The 14,315-nt window shown below is 56.3% G+C and overlaps 1 protein-coding gene across 2 annotated transcripts in view; it reads right to left on the reverse strand.

Annotated features, from left to right (window-relative positions):
* The window catches only part of ATG2A (autophagy related 2A), a 40,402-nt gene extending 26,087 nt beyond the window's left edge, over window positions 1-14,315 (reverse strand). The window contains exons 1-12 of one of the 2 annotated variants that reach the window (XM_075939166.2): window positions 13,990-14,315; window positions 9,078-9,240; window positions 7,705-7,848; window positions 6,866-6,968; window positions 6,026-6,188; window positions 5,534-5,689; window positions 5,183-5,279; window positions 3,785-3,943; window positions 3,114-3,256; window positions 2,822-2,906; window positions 1,944-2,181; window positions 178-337 (exon numbers count right to left, since the gene is read on the reverse strand). In XM_075939166.2, the coding sequence (XP_075795281.1) occupies window positions 178-337; window positions 1,944-2,181; window positions 2,822-2,906; window positions 3,114-3,256; window positions 3,785-3,943; window positions 5,183-5,279; window positions 5,534-5,689; window positions 6,026-6,188; window positions 6,866-6,968; window positions 7,705-7,848; window positions 9,078-9,240; window positions 13,990-14,160 (1,782 nt within the window). In that variant the 5' untranslated portion in view covers window positions 14,161-14,315. Of the gene's footprint in view, window positions 1-177; window positions 338-1,943; window positions 2,182-2,821; window positions 2,907-3,113; window positions 3,257-3,784; window positions 3,947-5,182; window positions 5,280-5,533; window positions 5,690-6,025; window positions 6,189-6,865; window positions 6,969-7,704; window positions 7,849-9,077; window positions 9,241-13,989 lie in introns of both variants that reach the window. The other variant, XM_075939165.2, reaches the window with a different exon arrangement.

Here is a 14,315-nt window from a genome sequence, read left to right on the forward strand (position 1 = left end):
TCCTCAATGCAACAGCCAGCCTTTTCCCTGGGGCTCGGTGCACCATGAGTGAAGGCTGAGGTCTCATCCCCACCAGCCATCCCCAAGCATGGTCAGGTCAGAAGTGAGGAGCAGAAGGGAGCCATGACACCAGTGCCGTCCTGGGTGTGGCTTTGCCATCCACTCACCACCCCTTACCTCTGTGTACTCTGGCTTCTGCTGCCTACACTCGGGGCTGGTGCTTGGCCACAAGCACTCCAGGATCTCCAGCATGCCAAAGCTCACCTCCGAACTGAGCATGCGCAGGGCTCCAGCTGCTTTCTGCTGGCAGGTGACCTGTAGGGCTGCTCCAGTCAACCTGGGGGCGAGAATAATGACATCTCTGGATCTGCTGGAAATGCTCCTCTTAATGCAACCTAGTATGCCATTGGCCTTCTTGGCTACAAGGGCACACTGTTGACTCATATCCAGCTTCTCATTCACTGTAACCCCCACGTCCTTTTCTACAGAACTGCTACTTAGCCAGTTGGTCCCCAGCCTGTAGCAATGCTTGGGATTCCTCCGTCCCAAGTGAAGGACTCTACACTTGTCCTTGTTGAACCTCATCAGATTTCTTGTGGCTCAATCCTCCAATTTGTCTAAGTCACTCTGGACTCTATCCCTTCCCTCCAGCGTGTCTACCTCTCCCCCTAGCTTAGTGTCATCTGTAAACCTGCTGAGAGTGCAATCCATCCCCTCATCCAGATCACTAATAAAATTGTTGAACAAAACCGGTCCCAGAACCGAACCTTGGGGCACTCCGCTAGAAACCAACCGCCATCCTGACATCAAGCCGTTGATCACTACCCGCTGGACCCGAACTTCCAGCCAGCTTTCTATCCATCTTACCATTCATTTATCCAATCCACATTCCCTTAACTTGCTGGCAAGAATGTTGTGGGAGACCATATCAAAAGCCTTGCTAAAGTCAAGGTATATCACATCCACTGACTTCCCCATATCCACAGAGCCAGTTACCTCATCATAGAAGCTAATCAGATTGGTCAGGCACGACTTGCCCTTCATGAATCCATGCTGATTATTCCTGATCACCTTCCCCTCTTCCAAGTGCTTCAAAATGGATTCCTTGAGGATCCCCTCCACGATTTTTCCAGGGACTGAGGTAAGACTGACCGGCCTATAGTTCCCTGGATCATCCTTCTCCCCTTTCTTAAAGATGGGCACTACATTTGCCTTTTTCCAATCATCCGGGATCTCTCCCGATCTCCAAAACTTTTCAGAGATAATGGCCAAAGGCTCCTCAATGACATTTGCCAACTCCCTCAGTACCCTTGGATGTATTAAGTCCGGACCCATGGATTTATGTACATTTAGCTTTTCTAAATAGTTCCTAACCTGTTCTTTACCCACCAAGGGCTGTCCACCTTCGTCCCATATTGCGTCACTTAGTGCATTAGTCTGGGAGCTGACCTTGTCCGTGAAAACAGAGGCAAAGAAAGCATTGAGTACTTCAGCTTTCCACACATCATCTGTCACTAAGTTACCGCCCTCATCCAGTAGAGGCCCCACACCCTCTCTGATCACGTTCTTCTTGCTAACATGCCTCTAGAAACCTTTCTTGTTACCCTATATAGTCCTTGCGAGTTGCAATTCCAGGCAGACCTCACAAGCTAGGCAAGCACAAGGACAATCAGCATGTGGAGGGGAGACCTCAAGGAACGAGGTGGGAGGACACTGTCCTCTCGCTGTCAGTATTGGCCCCGGTGCCCCAGCACAGCACTAGGGGGCACTGTGCCATGAGAAGGGTTAATCCCAGTGTGGTTTTGTGCCCTGCCCTCCCAGTCTGTGTAGCTCTAAAACATCCCCTGCTATCCGCCTCCACACCACTCCCTTGACAAGGGTAGGAAGCAGCCAGGGTGTATTGTGTGTCCCCCCTGAGGGGCAGGGGGCTGCGCCCAGCCTACCTGAGGTTACTGCAAGGACAGGCCTTCTCAAAGCACTTGCGGAGGTGCCCAAAGTCCCGCCCACCGAAGGCAGAGTCTTTGAAGAAGGCCAACTCCGCAAAGAAATGCTGGGCCAGCTGGGGAGGGGTGGGCGGGCCAGGCCATTGATGCGGGACCGTCAGGGTGAGACCGCCCACCGTAACTCTGAGAAGCGTCTCCGGCCGCAGGTTCTCCAGAGAGGGCATCTGGGGGGCCTTGCCTGCAACAGACCAAGCACCTCAGGTCAGACAGTGCCGGCAGGAAGCGCTCCCCACTCCTCTGGCTAGTCCTGGGTTAATGTGGCTAGCAAAGGAATTAAACTGGCCACGCTCCTCACGGAAGGGCTCACATAAGGTCTCCCACACAAGGCAAGCTCCAGCAGGGCTGGAATATTAAAAGCAACCCCCAGAGGATGCAGGGAACCCTGCAAGGGCGCTCTTCTCTCCAAGCAGAGGATGCCCCACAGAAGAAGGGCTGGTTGTTGGGATTAACAGGCAGAGCTGTTGTGGGGGGCAGGGAGGGGCTGGCAGGAGTCTAGCGCTGGGAACAGAATCCAGGAGCCCTGGGCCCTAGCCCTTTCCAAGGAGAAAGAGAGATTAGGCCGACCGAGGCAGGGTCTTCCAACAGGGAAGGGTGGTGAGGGAACCAGGGCCCTTCTTGCTTGTTGATCCCCCTCAGGGGTGAGGCACTAACCCATTACATCCCCTTTGCCATCCCAGAGCTGGGATAGAACCCAGGAGTCCAGGCAGCCAGCTCCTGCTGCTCCACCCCACCAAAACTCACTGCCCTCCAGCAGTGCAGGGAACCCCACGTTCCCCACTAAAGTGCAGCACGAATCCAGGAGGACGGGCGCCACTCACCCGGCAGTTTGCTCAGGCCCTGCAGGCCCGGGAGGGTAGCAGCAAAGGGCAATCGGCCATAGCGCCGGGGGCTGCTCAGCATCAGCTGCAGAGAGAGGTGGGGATTAGGGATGTGGAGCCAGACAAGTGTGGCACTGATGAGGTCTGGACCACAGTGTTGGGAGCAGAGCAGGCACAGACAACTCCCGAGGGCTCTGACTGGTCCTAGACACAGGAAAGGGGGTAGCTGCGGGGGACAGTGTTAGATGCTGCCAGCTATGCCCGCCATTACTCCCCACCAGGGAGTTCTCACCCCTGGTGCAAAGGAAGGTGGCTGCAGGGGGCAGGAGCTGTAGTCACTGTGCATAGAGGAGTCGAGCTCGCCGTCGGAGAGATCGCTGACTGAGCGCACAGAGGTCACACTGTTCGTCATGGCCGCCATGGAGAAGAACATCTCTGGAAGGCAAAGGGGGAGAAGCAGGGTCACAGGATGCTGGGAGAAGCAGGGTCACGTGTACTGGGAGACCACGTGACATGGGTAGGCACAGCAGAAAGTGCTGCCTTCAGACAAGGTTTCACAGAGTAAGGGGCTGTGGCTCAGGCCTGAGGGCACCAGCATAGCTGGAGGAAACAGGAGCAGGACTGGGATAACACATGGGTGGAGGGCTGGGACTGAGGGGCACCAGCAGAGCTCCTGATGCAGGGCTATAGAAGTACATGCTCTGGTTTTGTAGTGCACCAGCATGTAATCCCTCTCCCTGCGGCGGCACATAAAGAGAAGAGACCTGCTGCTGCTGCCAGTGGAGGTGAATCCCCCCGAGCTCAAGCGAGAACAGTCTATGCTACACTTCTGGAGTCCAAGGGCCCAGACTCCTCCCCTGGGTCCCCAAGGAGGGCGTGGGGGTGGCTTTGTGTGCAGCACACAGGCCACAATCTAGTGCAGAGTCTAGCACTCCTGCCCCATGCGCCAAGCCCATACGTCACCTCTGTTCTCCAGGCTCACGAAGCTCTTCAAGTCCTCAAGCTGGCCCAGCCCCAAGCCCTGTCCCCCGTGCAGCTGTTGGCTCAGGTCCTGTTCAATCAGCTTCAGGTCCTCGGAGTCCAGCGGGCGGCTCTTGCTTAGCTTCTCCTGCAGGCCGTTTGCTTCTTGGGTGGGGGAGAGGAGGAGCCGTGGGGATTAGACAGGTACAGAAAGGATACAGCCCCAGGGTACCAGCTGGGGTGGGGAATGAGGGGCATGGGCTGGGTCCCACTGAAGTGCTCCCCACCCACGTTCCTTCTAATCTTTTTCATCTGTGTGCAGAAAAAAACCTGTGCGCGCACGAAGGTATGAGTGAATGTGCACCACCATCAGTAGAAATCAAATGCACCAGTAAGTGATCTGCTCACCAGCTGGGCAGCATCTGAATCTCTCCAGAGCAGCCACACAAGGCCTCAGCTTACAGGGAACACTGCCCTCCACCCCCAGGGCAGTGCTGATCTCATAGGGTTGGCACAATTCAGTCTCCCAAGAGTCACGAGACATTTGAAAATACTCAGATGAGTCTCTGGACTCAACCTTCCCATTCCATGGGTAAGGGATGAGCACTGGCCAGGCCCCCCAAGGAGGTCAGGTGTTGGGGAATACGGGGGAGAGCTCCTGCTGCAGGGCAGCTCCTGCACCTCCCCAGCCCAGCACTTAATTCTGCCTCCCCAACATCCACATCAAACCTGGTCCCCCCGTCCCCCCTGCTGTGTACTCCAAGTCGAACCAGACTCTCCTGGGGCTCCCCTCATCCTTCTCCAAGGAGGGAGAGGGGACAAGAGCCCTCGTTGCTCCCTCCATCCCGCAGCCCCTCTCATGGGGGTGGGGGGAGAGGAATAGCAAGCTCAGCCCCTCAGGTCAGCTCTTTGCTCTGCCTCCCCTCCTGGGAATGGTTCAGGCTTCTGAACAAGAGAGAGAGAATTCTTTCAACAGCACCTCTGATTGGTTGCTCTGCCCCAGGAGGTGGGCAAGTGGGTCAAGCAGACAATCAGAAGAGGTTTCCCCAACCCCTGCAGGGCTCAGACCTGCATAAGAGTCCCCAGGCAGGGCTGCAGCCCAGCCAGCAGCTGTCACCCGTAGGACCCCCGGAGAGCTAGCAAGAGGCACGTGGTGCCCCGACAGGCAGCCGAAAGCAGGGCACAGGGATCCTAGGCATTGACTGCGGAGCCCACATCCCAGCAGCAGCTCCCCAGAGCCAGCAAACCAGCTGGTGATCCCTAGCTTCCTCCTGCTCTAACCCACTGGACCCCGCCCCCGCTAGCATGGGGCAGAAGCCAGGGACCTCTTTGGATGTTACCAGGAGCTGTGTTAGCTGGGGGTGGAGGCCAGGGTGGAATGACCTCCCAGCGATGGCTCACCTGAGACACACAGTGCTGTCAGCAGGTCATGCAGGTAGAAAATCTGCTGGGGGGAGACCAAAAGGTGCAGAGATCCCAGCTTGCCGTCCAGCTCCAGCTGAGGAGAGGAGACAAGCAGAGCTCACTAGGCCGGTTCCTTCTGCCCCCTCCCCCAACTTCCTTTGGACCCATCCAGTATCACCTGGCTCCCCCTCCCAGACAAGAACAGTGAGCCCATCCAGTCTGACTCCCCTCCCAGCCACAGCATGTTCTCGAGGCAGTGAGTTCCACAAATGAATACCAGTAGGTAGTGCACTGCCCCACACCTCCCCTTTCAGCCAGGGACAGGATCCCCCATCCAGTGTTTCTCACCTTGGGCCCAGGGAAGGCCTCGTTCTGCTTGAGTTTGATCCTCATCTCCATGTAGCCAGAACAGCTGCCTATCTGCAGAGGAAGACCAGGGGGGTCAGGACCCTCAGGTGCCTCTCCACTGGCTGAGGACGACGACTCGCTCATTTGGGGTGCGGGCTGGGAAGATGGAAAGAAGAGGTTGGTTGCTACAAATGGATGAGGGCTGGCTTGGGACCAGCAGCCCTTCCCATCCCAAAGGATTCAGTGGGCTCTCCCAGCATGATAGCCGGGGAATAATGTACAGCCAACACACCCAGCTGGGGAGAGAACCCAGGAGTTCTGACTTCCAATCCCATGTCTTGTGTTCACATCAGGGCTCCTGGGTTCTTTTTTGAGCCCTGGAATGGGAGTGGTGTTTAGTGGCTTGAGCAGGGGGTGGGAGCCACGACTCCTATACACTAGGCTCACTCCCCTTCCCCCCACCTCGCCCCTCAGAGCTGTGCCTGGGGGTACCTGGGGGCCAGGCACAGGCGAGGCTGCGCTTTCAGGGAACTCCTCGTAGTACAGCAACACGCCGCTCAGCTGCAGGATCTTGTGCACGAAGGCCGGGGGTTGGTGGATGTCGACTGGGAGCACCTGGCTGGGGTCCTTCCCTGCCTCGTCACAGTAATCCAGCCTGGGGGAGGAGTCACAGGGGATGGGGTTAGACTCAGCCCTAGGGGCCAAAAGCTGGCTTCAGTCAGCCAGGTACTTAGCACTTAGACTAGCACTGTGTGGGAGGGGTTGGGAATGAGGTCTCCTCAATTTTCCCTCTAATTTTTTTCCATTCATCTGCAAAATAAATTTTGTTATGTACACAGAGGCATGTGCACCACCTCTAGAAACACATGCTACCCGCCGTGGGTGCTCTACTGATCATCTGGGCAGCTGCCCAAATGCTCAGCTTACAGGGAATGCTGCTCCTAAGTCCTATCCCCAGTTCTGGAGAAAGTGGGGCCTGGTGGTTAGAGCAGGGTCTGGGAGCTAGGACTGTGTGGGGGAGGAGTGTGCAAGACTAATGTATTACTGCAGGAGGGCTGGGAGCCAGGACACCTGGGTTCAATCCCCAACTCTGGAAAAGTAGAGGGGCCTGGTGGTTAGAGTAAGGGATCATCAGAACATCACTAAAAAAAGAGAATAGCATCCCTCATTGAGTCCCCTTCCACTGCTCCCTGTACCACCCCATTCCTTCAGGAATGTCTCTCATCCAGGTACCAGCCTGCTTGACCTAGCGTAGCTCAAGTTCTGATCCCAAGGGAGACAATCAGTTTCCCCCTCCACACCCCAGAATGGGGGGAGCAGAACCCCCATTACCTTTTAATATGCACCTCCAAGGCCACTCCAGTCTGGGAGCTGCTGGGTACATGCTCCACACGAACAATGGTGTCCAGGAACGTCACCTTGATCCTCCGCAACACTGGGCAGGGAATACAGAGAGAACCAGGGACATTAAGGGACCATTTCACAGTAATTACCTGTTTCCACCTGTAGATCTCAATGTGCTTTCCAGAGAAGGCCCGTTATCCCCATTTCACAGGTAGCAATATGGAGGCACAGAGATTTCCCCGAGGTCACAATGGGAGACCCCGGAAGAAAATCCAGGTCTCCCAGGTTCCTAGTCCATTGCGCTGTCCACTAGGTGACATCACCTTCCACCTAATAGGCTAGAAAACCTCCTCTCGGGATCCCTGCACTAGGCTTCTTTCCTCTGTCCCAAATTGGTTCTTATGGAGGGTGGGTTATCCTGGCTTCAGCCACCCAAGTGCCAGACTCTTTACAGTCACTCCCCTTGGGGAGGCTGGAGTGGCATGTTCCGTTTCTCTTCCACTGCCACGCACATGCCACCCTGGCAAGAGAAGTTGCTTACCACTTGGATTAGTGGTTAGATTGGGAGCCAGGACTCCTGGGTTCTGTTCCTGCTCTGGGACAGGAGTGGGGCCTGCGGAGCAGAGCAAGGGAGGCTTGGAACCTGGACTCTTGGGTTCTGTCTGGGAGAGTCGACTGGGTTCTAGCAAGTGAGCAGGGCTGGGAGTAAAAGTCAGGACTCCTGGGTTCCATCCCCGGGTCTCCACACAGTTAACCTGCCCCTTGGTTCCCCCGCTGCAGTCAGAGTCCCCCTGCCTCCCACCCGACCAAATCCCGGGGAGACTCACCCGTCTCAATGGTCTGGGCGAACATCTCGAGGCCCTCAAGAGGCTGGGGGGGCTCCTCAGCCTGGTCCTTCAGGCACTCCTGGGCCAGCTGCATGCTCGTGGTCATGCATGATGACCAGCTCTGAGACTCTGCTCCCGGGGCGGCTGCAGGATGACAGCGGCACTTCATTACTGAGGGGCAGTGAACACTGAAGGGACTGTCAATCCCATCCCCCACAGGCAGGGGAGCTGCATGCTCAGCATCCGCTTCAGAGTGCAAAACAGAGGCACAGAAAGGGACCAAGCCCGAGCCAGGATCCAAGCCCCAGGCTGCTCTAGTCACTAGGCCTCGGTTATTTAGAACTGGGGATAATCCTTCCTTGGTCTCTCACTAGGTCTGTGCAGTACCGGGCACCAGGGACCCTAACCTTGGTTCTGGAGGGGTCTGTGCAGCATGCAGCAGAGATGGGGGAACCTTGTGAAGGGGATGGAGGTGAGATGTCTTTAGGGCAATTTTAAGAGCTGCTATTAACTATTTCTACTGGAGCATTTTCAGCTGGCATCCAAGCCAATGTTCCCTCTATTTTTTTCCATCCACGTGTGGAATAAGTTTTGTGATGTGCACTGAGCTATGTGCCAATGTGCACCACCATGCTGCCGGTTGTGGATGCATTGCTAATTAGAGGGGTGGCATTTGAATCTCTCCTGGTGGCCGCCCAAGTACTGAGCTTAGAGGGAATACTGATCCATGCCACCCCCTCAGCTCTGAAAGGACAAATGACCCTTCAGAAGCAGTCACCCACTCCTGGAACCCCAGCTGGCCAGGTCAGCCCCCAGTCCAGAGCCTTAACGTCACATACAGCCCATATCTGCGTGGTGCACTACAAGAGACCCCAGTCAAGGCTGAGATGGGAGCAGAATCCCCAGGAGGCTCATTAAAGCCACCTCTCCTGCAGGCAAGCAGGGCAGAACTCACAAGTTGGGGGGGAGGGGGGAGAAGAGAGGAGTAATTAGCTAGTAGGGACCTCATTCATGTGGTTGGCTGGCTGTGACCTTTGACCATCACCAGAGCTGATGGGAAATGTGGAAGCAGGATGAGAGATGCCGAGCATCTGCACTGTGGGAAGGAAGTACAGCAAATTAAGGCACCAGCCTTCAATGCTGGCTACCAGCATGCCCTGGGCCAGGCCTGCCCCAGGACCACACGCTCAGCACTCGTGCCTCTGCAGCAGGAGCTAAAGAAGCAACATCAGTTATGAGCAGGAGGAGCAGGGACTAGCCAGAGTGCAGCCTGCCTTGGCCATGCCCCTACACCAGGGAGAGGCTGGGAGCAGCCCTTCCCTTCCCTGCACCGAGGGTACAGCCCTGCAAGACCATTCTGGCTCAGCTCTCACCACTTCGGTACTTGGGCCGGCACGTGACCTGCAGCCCTGTCACCTCCACGGTGCAGTTCTCTGTCACCAGCGCCGACCAGGGAATGGCGACCGCGATGCTATTGATGAAGCCATCCACAATCTCCAGTGGGGCGTTCACTGACTCCAGGAGCTCATTCACAGACTGCAGGGAGAAGGAGGCACATTTAAAGAGAGATGCAGCCACCTCTGGGCTGGGACAAGGGGGTTGTTTATATAGGGATCCCTCACCCAGCGCTGAGACTCAGCTACCTCCGGGGTGGGGGCGGAAGCCAGCAGCTATTCCTTGCACAAAGTTATTTGACCAAGGACAAAGAGAGAGAACCTTCACACACCAAACTGACTGTCAGGATTCAAACTAGGGATGTAATAGTGTAATCAGGTAACCAATGAGCAAAAGCTCACAAGTTAGTGCTAAAAACTACATGCATTTCCCTCCCCCGCCCGCAAATTTTTTAGCAGGCTGGCGAGCAGCCCAGCTCAGTCCTGGCTTGCGATAGGTCCAGGACCTACCCCTGCTCTGCATTTAAAATGTATTAAAAGCTGGGTGGGTAGGCAGCCTGGCTCAGTGAGCTCAGACCCCCCCTTAGAGGGGCTGCTGCCACCCTGTGCTGCTGTCTCTTTATCAGAGGCAGCAGCACAGGGCATCAGGCATCCGGTCCGTGAGGGGAGCTGGTTTTTAAACTGGCTCCCCTTGCGGACCAGCTCCCACCTGGCATCCTGCGCTGCTGCTTCTGACACAGAGACAGCAGTGCAGCGTATCAGGGGTCTCCTTGGGAACGAGGCCAGTGCCCCACCCCTGGGGACTCGAGAATAGTCGACTAACCGAAAAGAATGCATGAGGTTACTTGACTATTCAATTAACCGATATTTAACATCCCTAATTCAAACTGGCGGCATCTCTGACCCAAGGGATTTGCAACTTGTTGCTAAGACCACCAAGCCATGCCCTAGGGCTCCAGCCCTTTCCACCTTCCCCAATGAAGGACCAAGGGATTAAGCATTACAAGTATTAAAAGCAACTTTACTATCTAACAGTCTATGGGGAGGCAAGCTGAGGCAGAGAGCATGGGATGTCACGCAGTTAGGAATAAAACCCAGGAGTCCTGACTTCCCCCACCCTTACTGGAGCCACTAAACGCTTCTCCCACAGCCAGGGATAACACCCAGGAGTCCTGGCTTGCAGTCTGCTACCCTTTTCCCAGGAAGAGAGAGCTGACTCAGCACTGCATTCCCCACTCCTCAAGCAGAGGCAGCTCACAACTTCCCAGGGCCTGGCACAGCCAGATTCCGCTTCAGGACCTTTTGTTATCCTCAGTGGTGATTGGTTAAGTGTGTGAATCCAACTGGCCTGTCCACATTCTGGCAGGGCTGGTTAGGAATTCCCTGGGCACTTCAGGCAGGTTGCACTTCCTGCCCCTATAGTGCCCCTCTCCAGAGCTGGCTGCATGTCATCCAGGGCCAGCTGATCCTTGCAGGCTGCACAGTTATCTGAGGATCCTCCCTCTGATGCCAGATGACTTGGATTGTTCTAAAATCAACTCCAGTGACAAGGGCTGGGGAGGTCAGGTGACCTGGTTGCAAAACCATTTCAGCAAAGGAAGTAGCAGGCTGTACAGACAAGGTTTCCAATTAGCTAGTTTGTAGGCCTCATAGAAATGCTAAGTATTCAGGCTATTGCATTATTCTGACCATTACGCTTGGGGTCCTGACTCAGATCGGAGGGCCCTTCATGAGTCCAGAGGCTGTACAAGAATTGCCCCTCTCCCCCCCATCAAGGTCTCTATTGGACAAAACAAAATCAGGGTCCCCTGGCACTGTACAGACCCCCCCAAATCAGAGGCTCCCAATGGGCTGGGAGCCACACAAACCCCCAGGCCAAGATCAGGGGCCCCTAATTGCACCAGGCGCCACATGGGCAGTTATGACCAGTCCCCAACCTGATGAGCTTCCAATAGAAACAGACAAAGAACGGGAGGGAAACCTGAGGCTCAGGGAGACATGACTTGCCACAGGTCAGTTCAGAGCTGGGACTAGAACCCTGGTGTCCTGCGTTCCAACCATTAGACCCTACTGCTACCATGTGTCACACACAGCTGGACAGGAGCCATACAAGGCAGCCAATCCAGAGGCAGCCAGTCCAGGCTACACTGTGCCCACTAGAACAGCTTCCTGGAAAGCCAAGAATAGGGAGGGTGATTGAGACATGAGGGAAGGGGAGGGCAAGTGGGGGGGCACAGTGGTCATGGTGGGGACACACCGGACAGTCCCAAAATGCCAGAGGAACATCACCCTAACAGGTGTACAGTGACCACAGCTGCTAATTATAACCTACTCGTGAAGGGCAGCAGCCCTGTTTCTCAGCAGGTACAACAACTGCCTCAGTGCAAGGGGTGGGATTCACTGGGACCAGAATTATGATCAACATTCCCCACTGCCACCCCTAGGCCTGGCAAGGAAACTAAGGCGGGGTTGGGCCAAAGCAGAGAATATGCAGAGATCTAGTGGGCTAGAGTGAAGAGGCTGGGAGTCAGGCCTAGCAGTTAAAGCAGGCGGCTGGAAGCCAAGAGTCCTGGGTTTTATCTCAGCTCTCCTGCTAACTCACTGTGCACCCTCAGGAGATAAAGCTCCCGTGCTTCAGTTTCCCACTCAGAGACAACACCTCCCCTCGCTGTCCTTCCTCTTCCCCCCACATGCCTGCAAGCAGCTACCCCCATCCCTCAGCCCACTATGCTCTTCTCCACTCCAAGCCAGAGCCTCAATGAGTGGTTCCACTGTGAGTCTCCCTACAACCCCCACCCTTTTTACTCTCCCCAAGAGCAACACACCCTGTGACGTAGTGGGGGTGCTGTCTGCTCTGTAACCCGGCGTCCCCCTGCGCTGTGATGTGTGATTCCCACTGACTCACCCACATGGGTATTAGCCAAAACACCTAGGCCCAGCCTGACCAGATAACAAGGCTCTTTCCCCGGGGGAGAGACACCTGGTTTGGGGGGCAGGGTCTGGGAGCAAGGCAATTGCTGGCTGGGAAACATGAATGAAACAGCCTAAGCTGAGGGTCTAGGGGGGCGATGGACCCCCTAACCCAAAGGGTCTGAGGCATCCTGGCTCTGACTCCGGTAACCATATCACATCTATGCTGGGCTGTATCCTGGAGCAGCAACAAACCCTCTCTATTCCACTAGCTGGCGGAGTCTGTTCTTGCTGCTACAGGATCAGGGGGAACCCCGACTCGCCGTCACACACCCCAAACCCCATGCAGCTTCCTTGTCCCCCATTCCCTTCACAGAGATGCAGGGCACTAGAAGCCATGTCCCGACACTCACCACACCACAATGCAGGATTATTATTTGGGACCTGGTGACACACCCCACTTCCCCAATGCACTCCACCCAGGATGACAGCAGGGTTATTAACCCAGCAGCTACAGCGGCCCCTCCCCCACCCCAAGGTGGGCAGAAGTAAAGGCTCCAAGGGATGTGGAGAAAGGGCACGGCACTGCTGCTAGTATAAACCATGGGACGAAACGGAAGGATGGGCTAAGTTGGTGGCCCAAATCCAAGCACACACGGCCCATGAGGGGTAACACTACAGAGTTGTCCCCTATGGGAGTGGGGGTGCAACACCTAGAATTAGCTCCATTCCAGCCTAGATAGGGGCGGGTGCCAGAATAGTGGACTAGGAGAAGGCATCTGCCTGTCCAGCCCTATTAAGCAGGAAGTCTAGTCAGAGAGGCTCCCACAAATGAAATCCACAAGGAACAGGCCATTGAAATATACCAGCATCAGTATCCTATGGACCCAGTCCAAAATCACAGGGTGGGAGATTAAGAATTCACCCAGTATTGCCCCCCCACATGCTCCATAAGGCCATTTCCCCAGAGTTTTTTAAGCCCACCTCCTCCCCACACACACCCAGTGCAGTTACTGCCCCACAAGCTGGATATTTCAGACATGACCCCAAGCAAGGAGTACTGCCTGGGCAGGTGGGAGACAGAAGCACACAAGCTAATATTTCCTGGTGAGATCAGTCACTAAGTGCACCCACCATCTCTTCCCAGCCAACACTATGCTTTCTGGCCCAGCATACATCTGGTTATTGCCCCATCCCCTTCTCGCCCACAGAGCCATGCTGCCCTATGTCCCTTACCTACATATCTTGAGGGGCAGATGCCCCTCTAGGTCCTTGCTTCTTTTCCCCATGCCCCTTCCCAGACCTTCAACCCTATGGATCAAAGGATATGACCCCACATCCCTGGTTCTTCCCCTTTGGGTCACAACAACAGATCTAGGCTTGACCTCCATCATGTCACCCCCAGTGCCTCAGCACAGATTCCAGCCCCCTCTCCCCGCCCGCCAGCCTCCTCTCTCTCATCCTATTTCCCTTTTGGCTCACCCTACCCTTCTCCCGGCTCTGTAGCCAGAGATTGGGGTGGATGGCCCACAGCGTCATGGACCTCAGGTACAGATTCCAGCCCCTCCAGTCGCTCCCAGAGCCTCTCCCATACATTGAAGTCAATGTCCCCCAGTTCCCCTGGGACCAAACCCAGCCAGCCCCATGTCGAGGTGAATGTCCCAGAGCATGCAAGGCCTCCAGAACTGAGCTCACTTCCTGGTCCTTGTCTCAGTCCCTTACATCTCGCCTAGGTCACATCCCCCAGCCCTCCCCCCACAGCGCCTCCCTCCCCTCCTGTGGCCCCAGCCCCCTGCCACTGTCGAGATGGATGCCCCGCAGCCCCCCAGCTCCTCACCCAGATGTCAGGGGCTGGGTGCCCCGCAGCGCCCCGGCCCCGATCCCTGCCCCGCAGCCCCCCAGCTCCTCACCCAGATGTCAGGGGCTGGGTGCCCCGCAGCGCCCCGGCCCCGATCCCTGCCCCGCAGCGCCCGCCCCTCACCCAGATGTCGAGGTGGATGTCCCGCAGCGCGCCGGCGCCCTGGTACAGGTCCAGGCTGAGCTGCTCCAGGCTCAGCCGCTCCTCCAGGTAGTGGCCCAGGTAGTGCTGCAGCAGGTAGCGGCAGGCCCGCTTCTTGATGGAGCTGGACCAGGGGAAGAACCAGCGGGACATGGCTGGGCGCCGCACGGGGCCTGGGGCGGCTCTGCCCGGCCCGGGGCGCCCTCCCCGCTTCAACTTCACTCTGCCCCCCTCCCCCCGGCCGGCTTGTTTTCCCCCAGCACCGGCCCGCTGGCAGGGCGGGAAGGTCCCGCATTGATTGGCTAGGA

The sequence above is a fragment of the Pelodiscus sinensis genome, chromosome 11 (assembly GCF_052426305.1).
Source record: "Pelodiscus sinensis isolate ZL-2025 chromosome 11, ASM5242630v1, whole genome shotgun sequence".
NCBI classification, from domain to species: Eukaryota; Metazoa; Chordata; order Testudines; family Trionychidae; genus Pelodiscus; species Pelodiscus sinensis.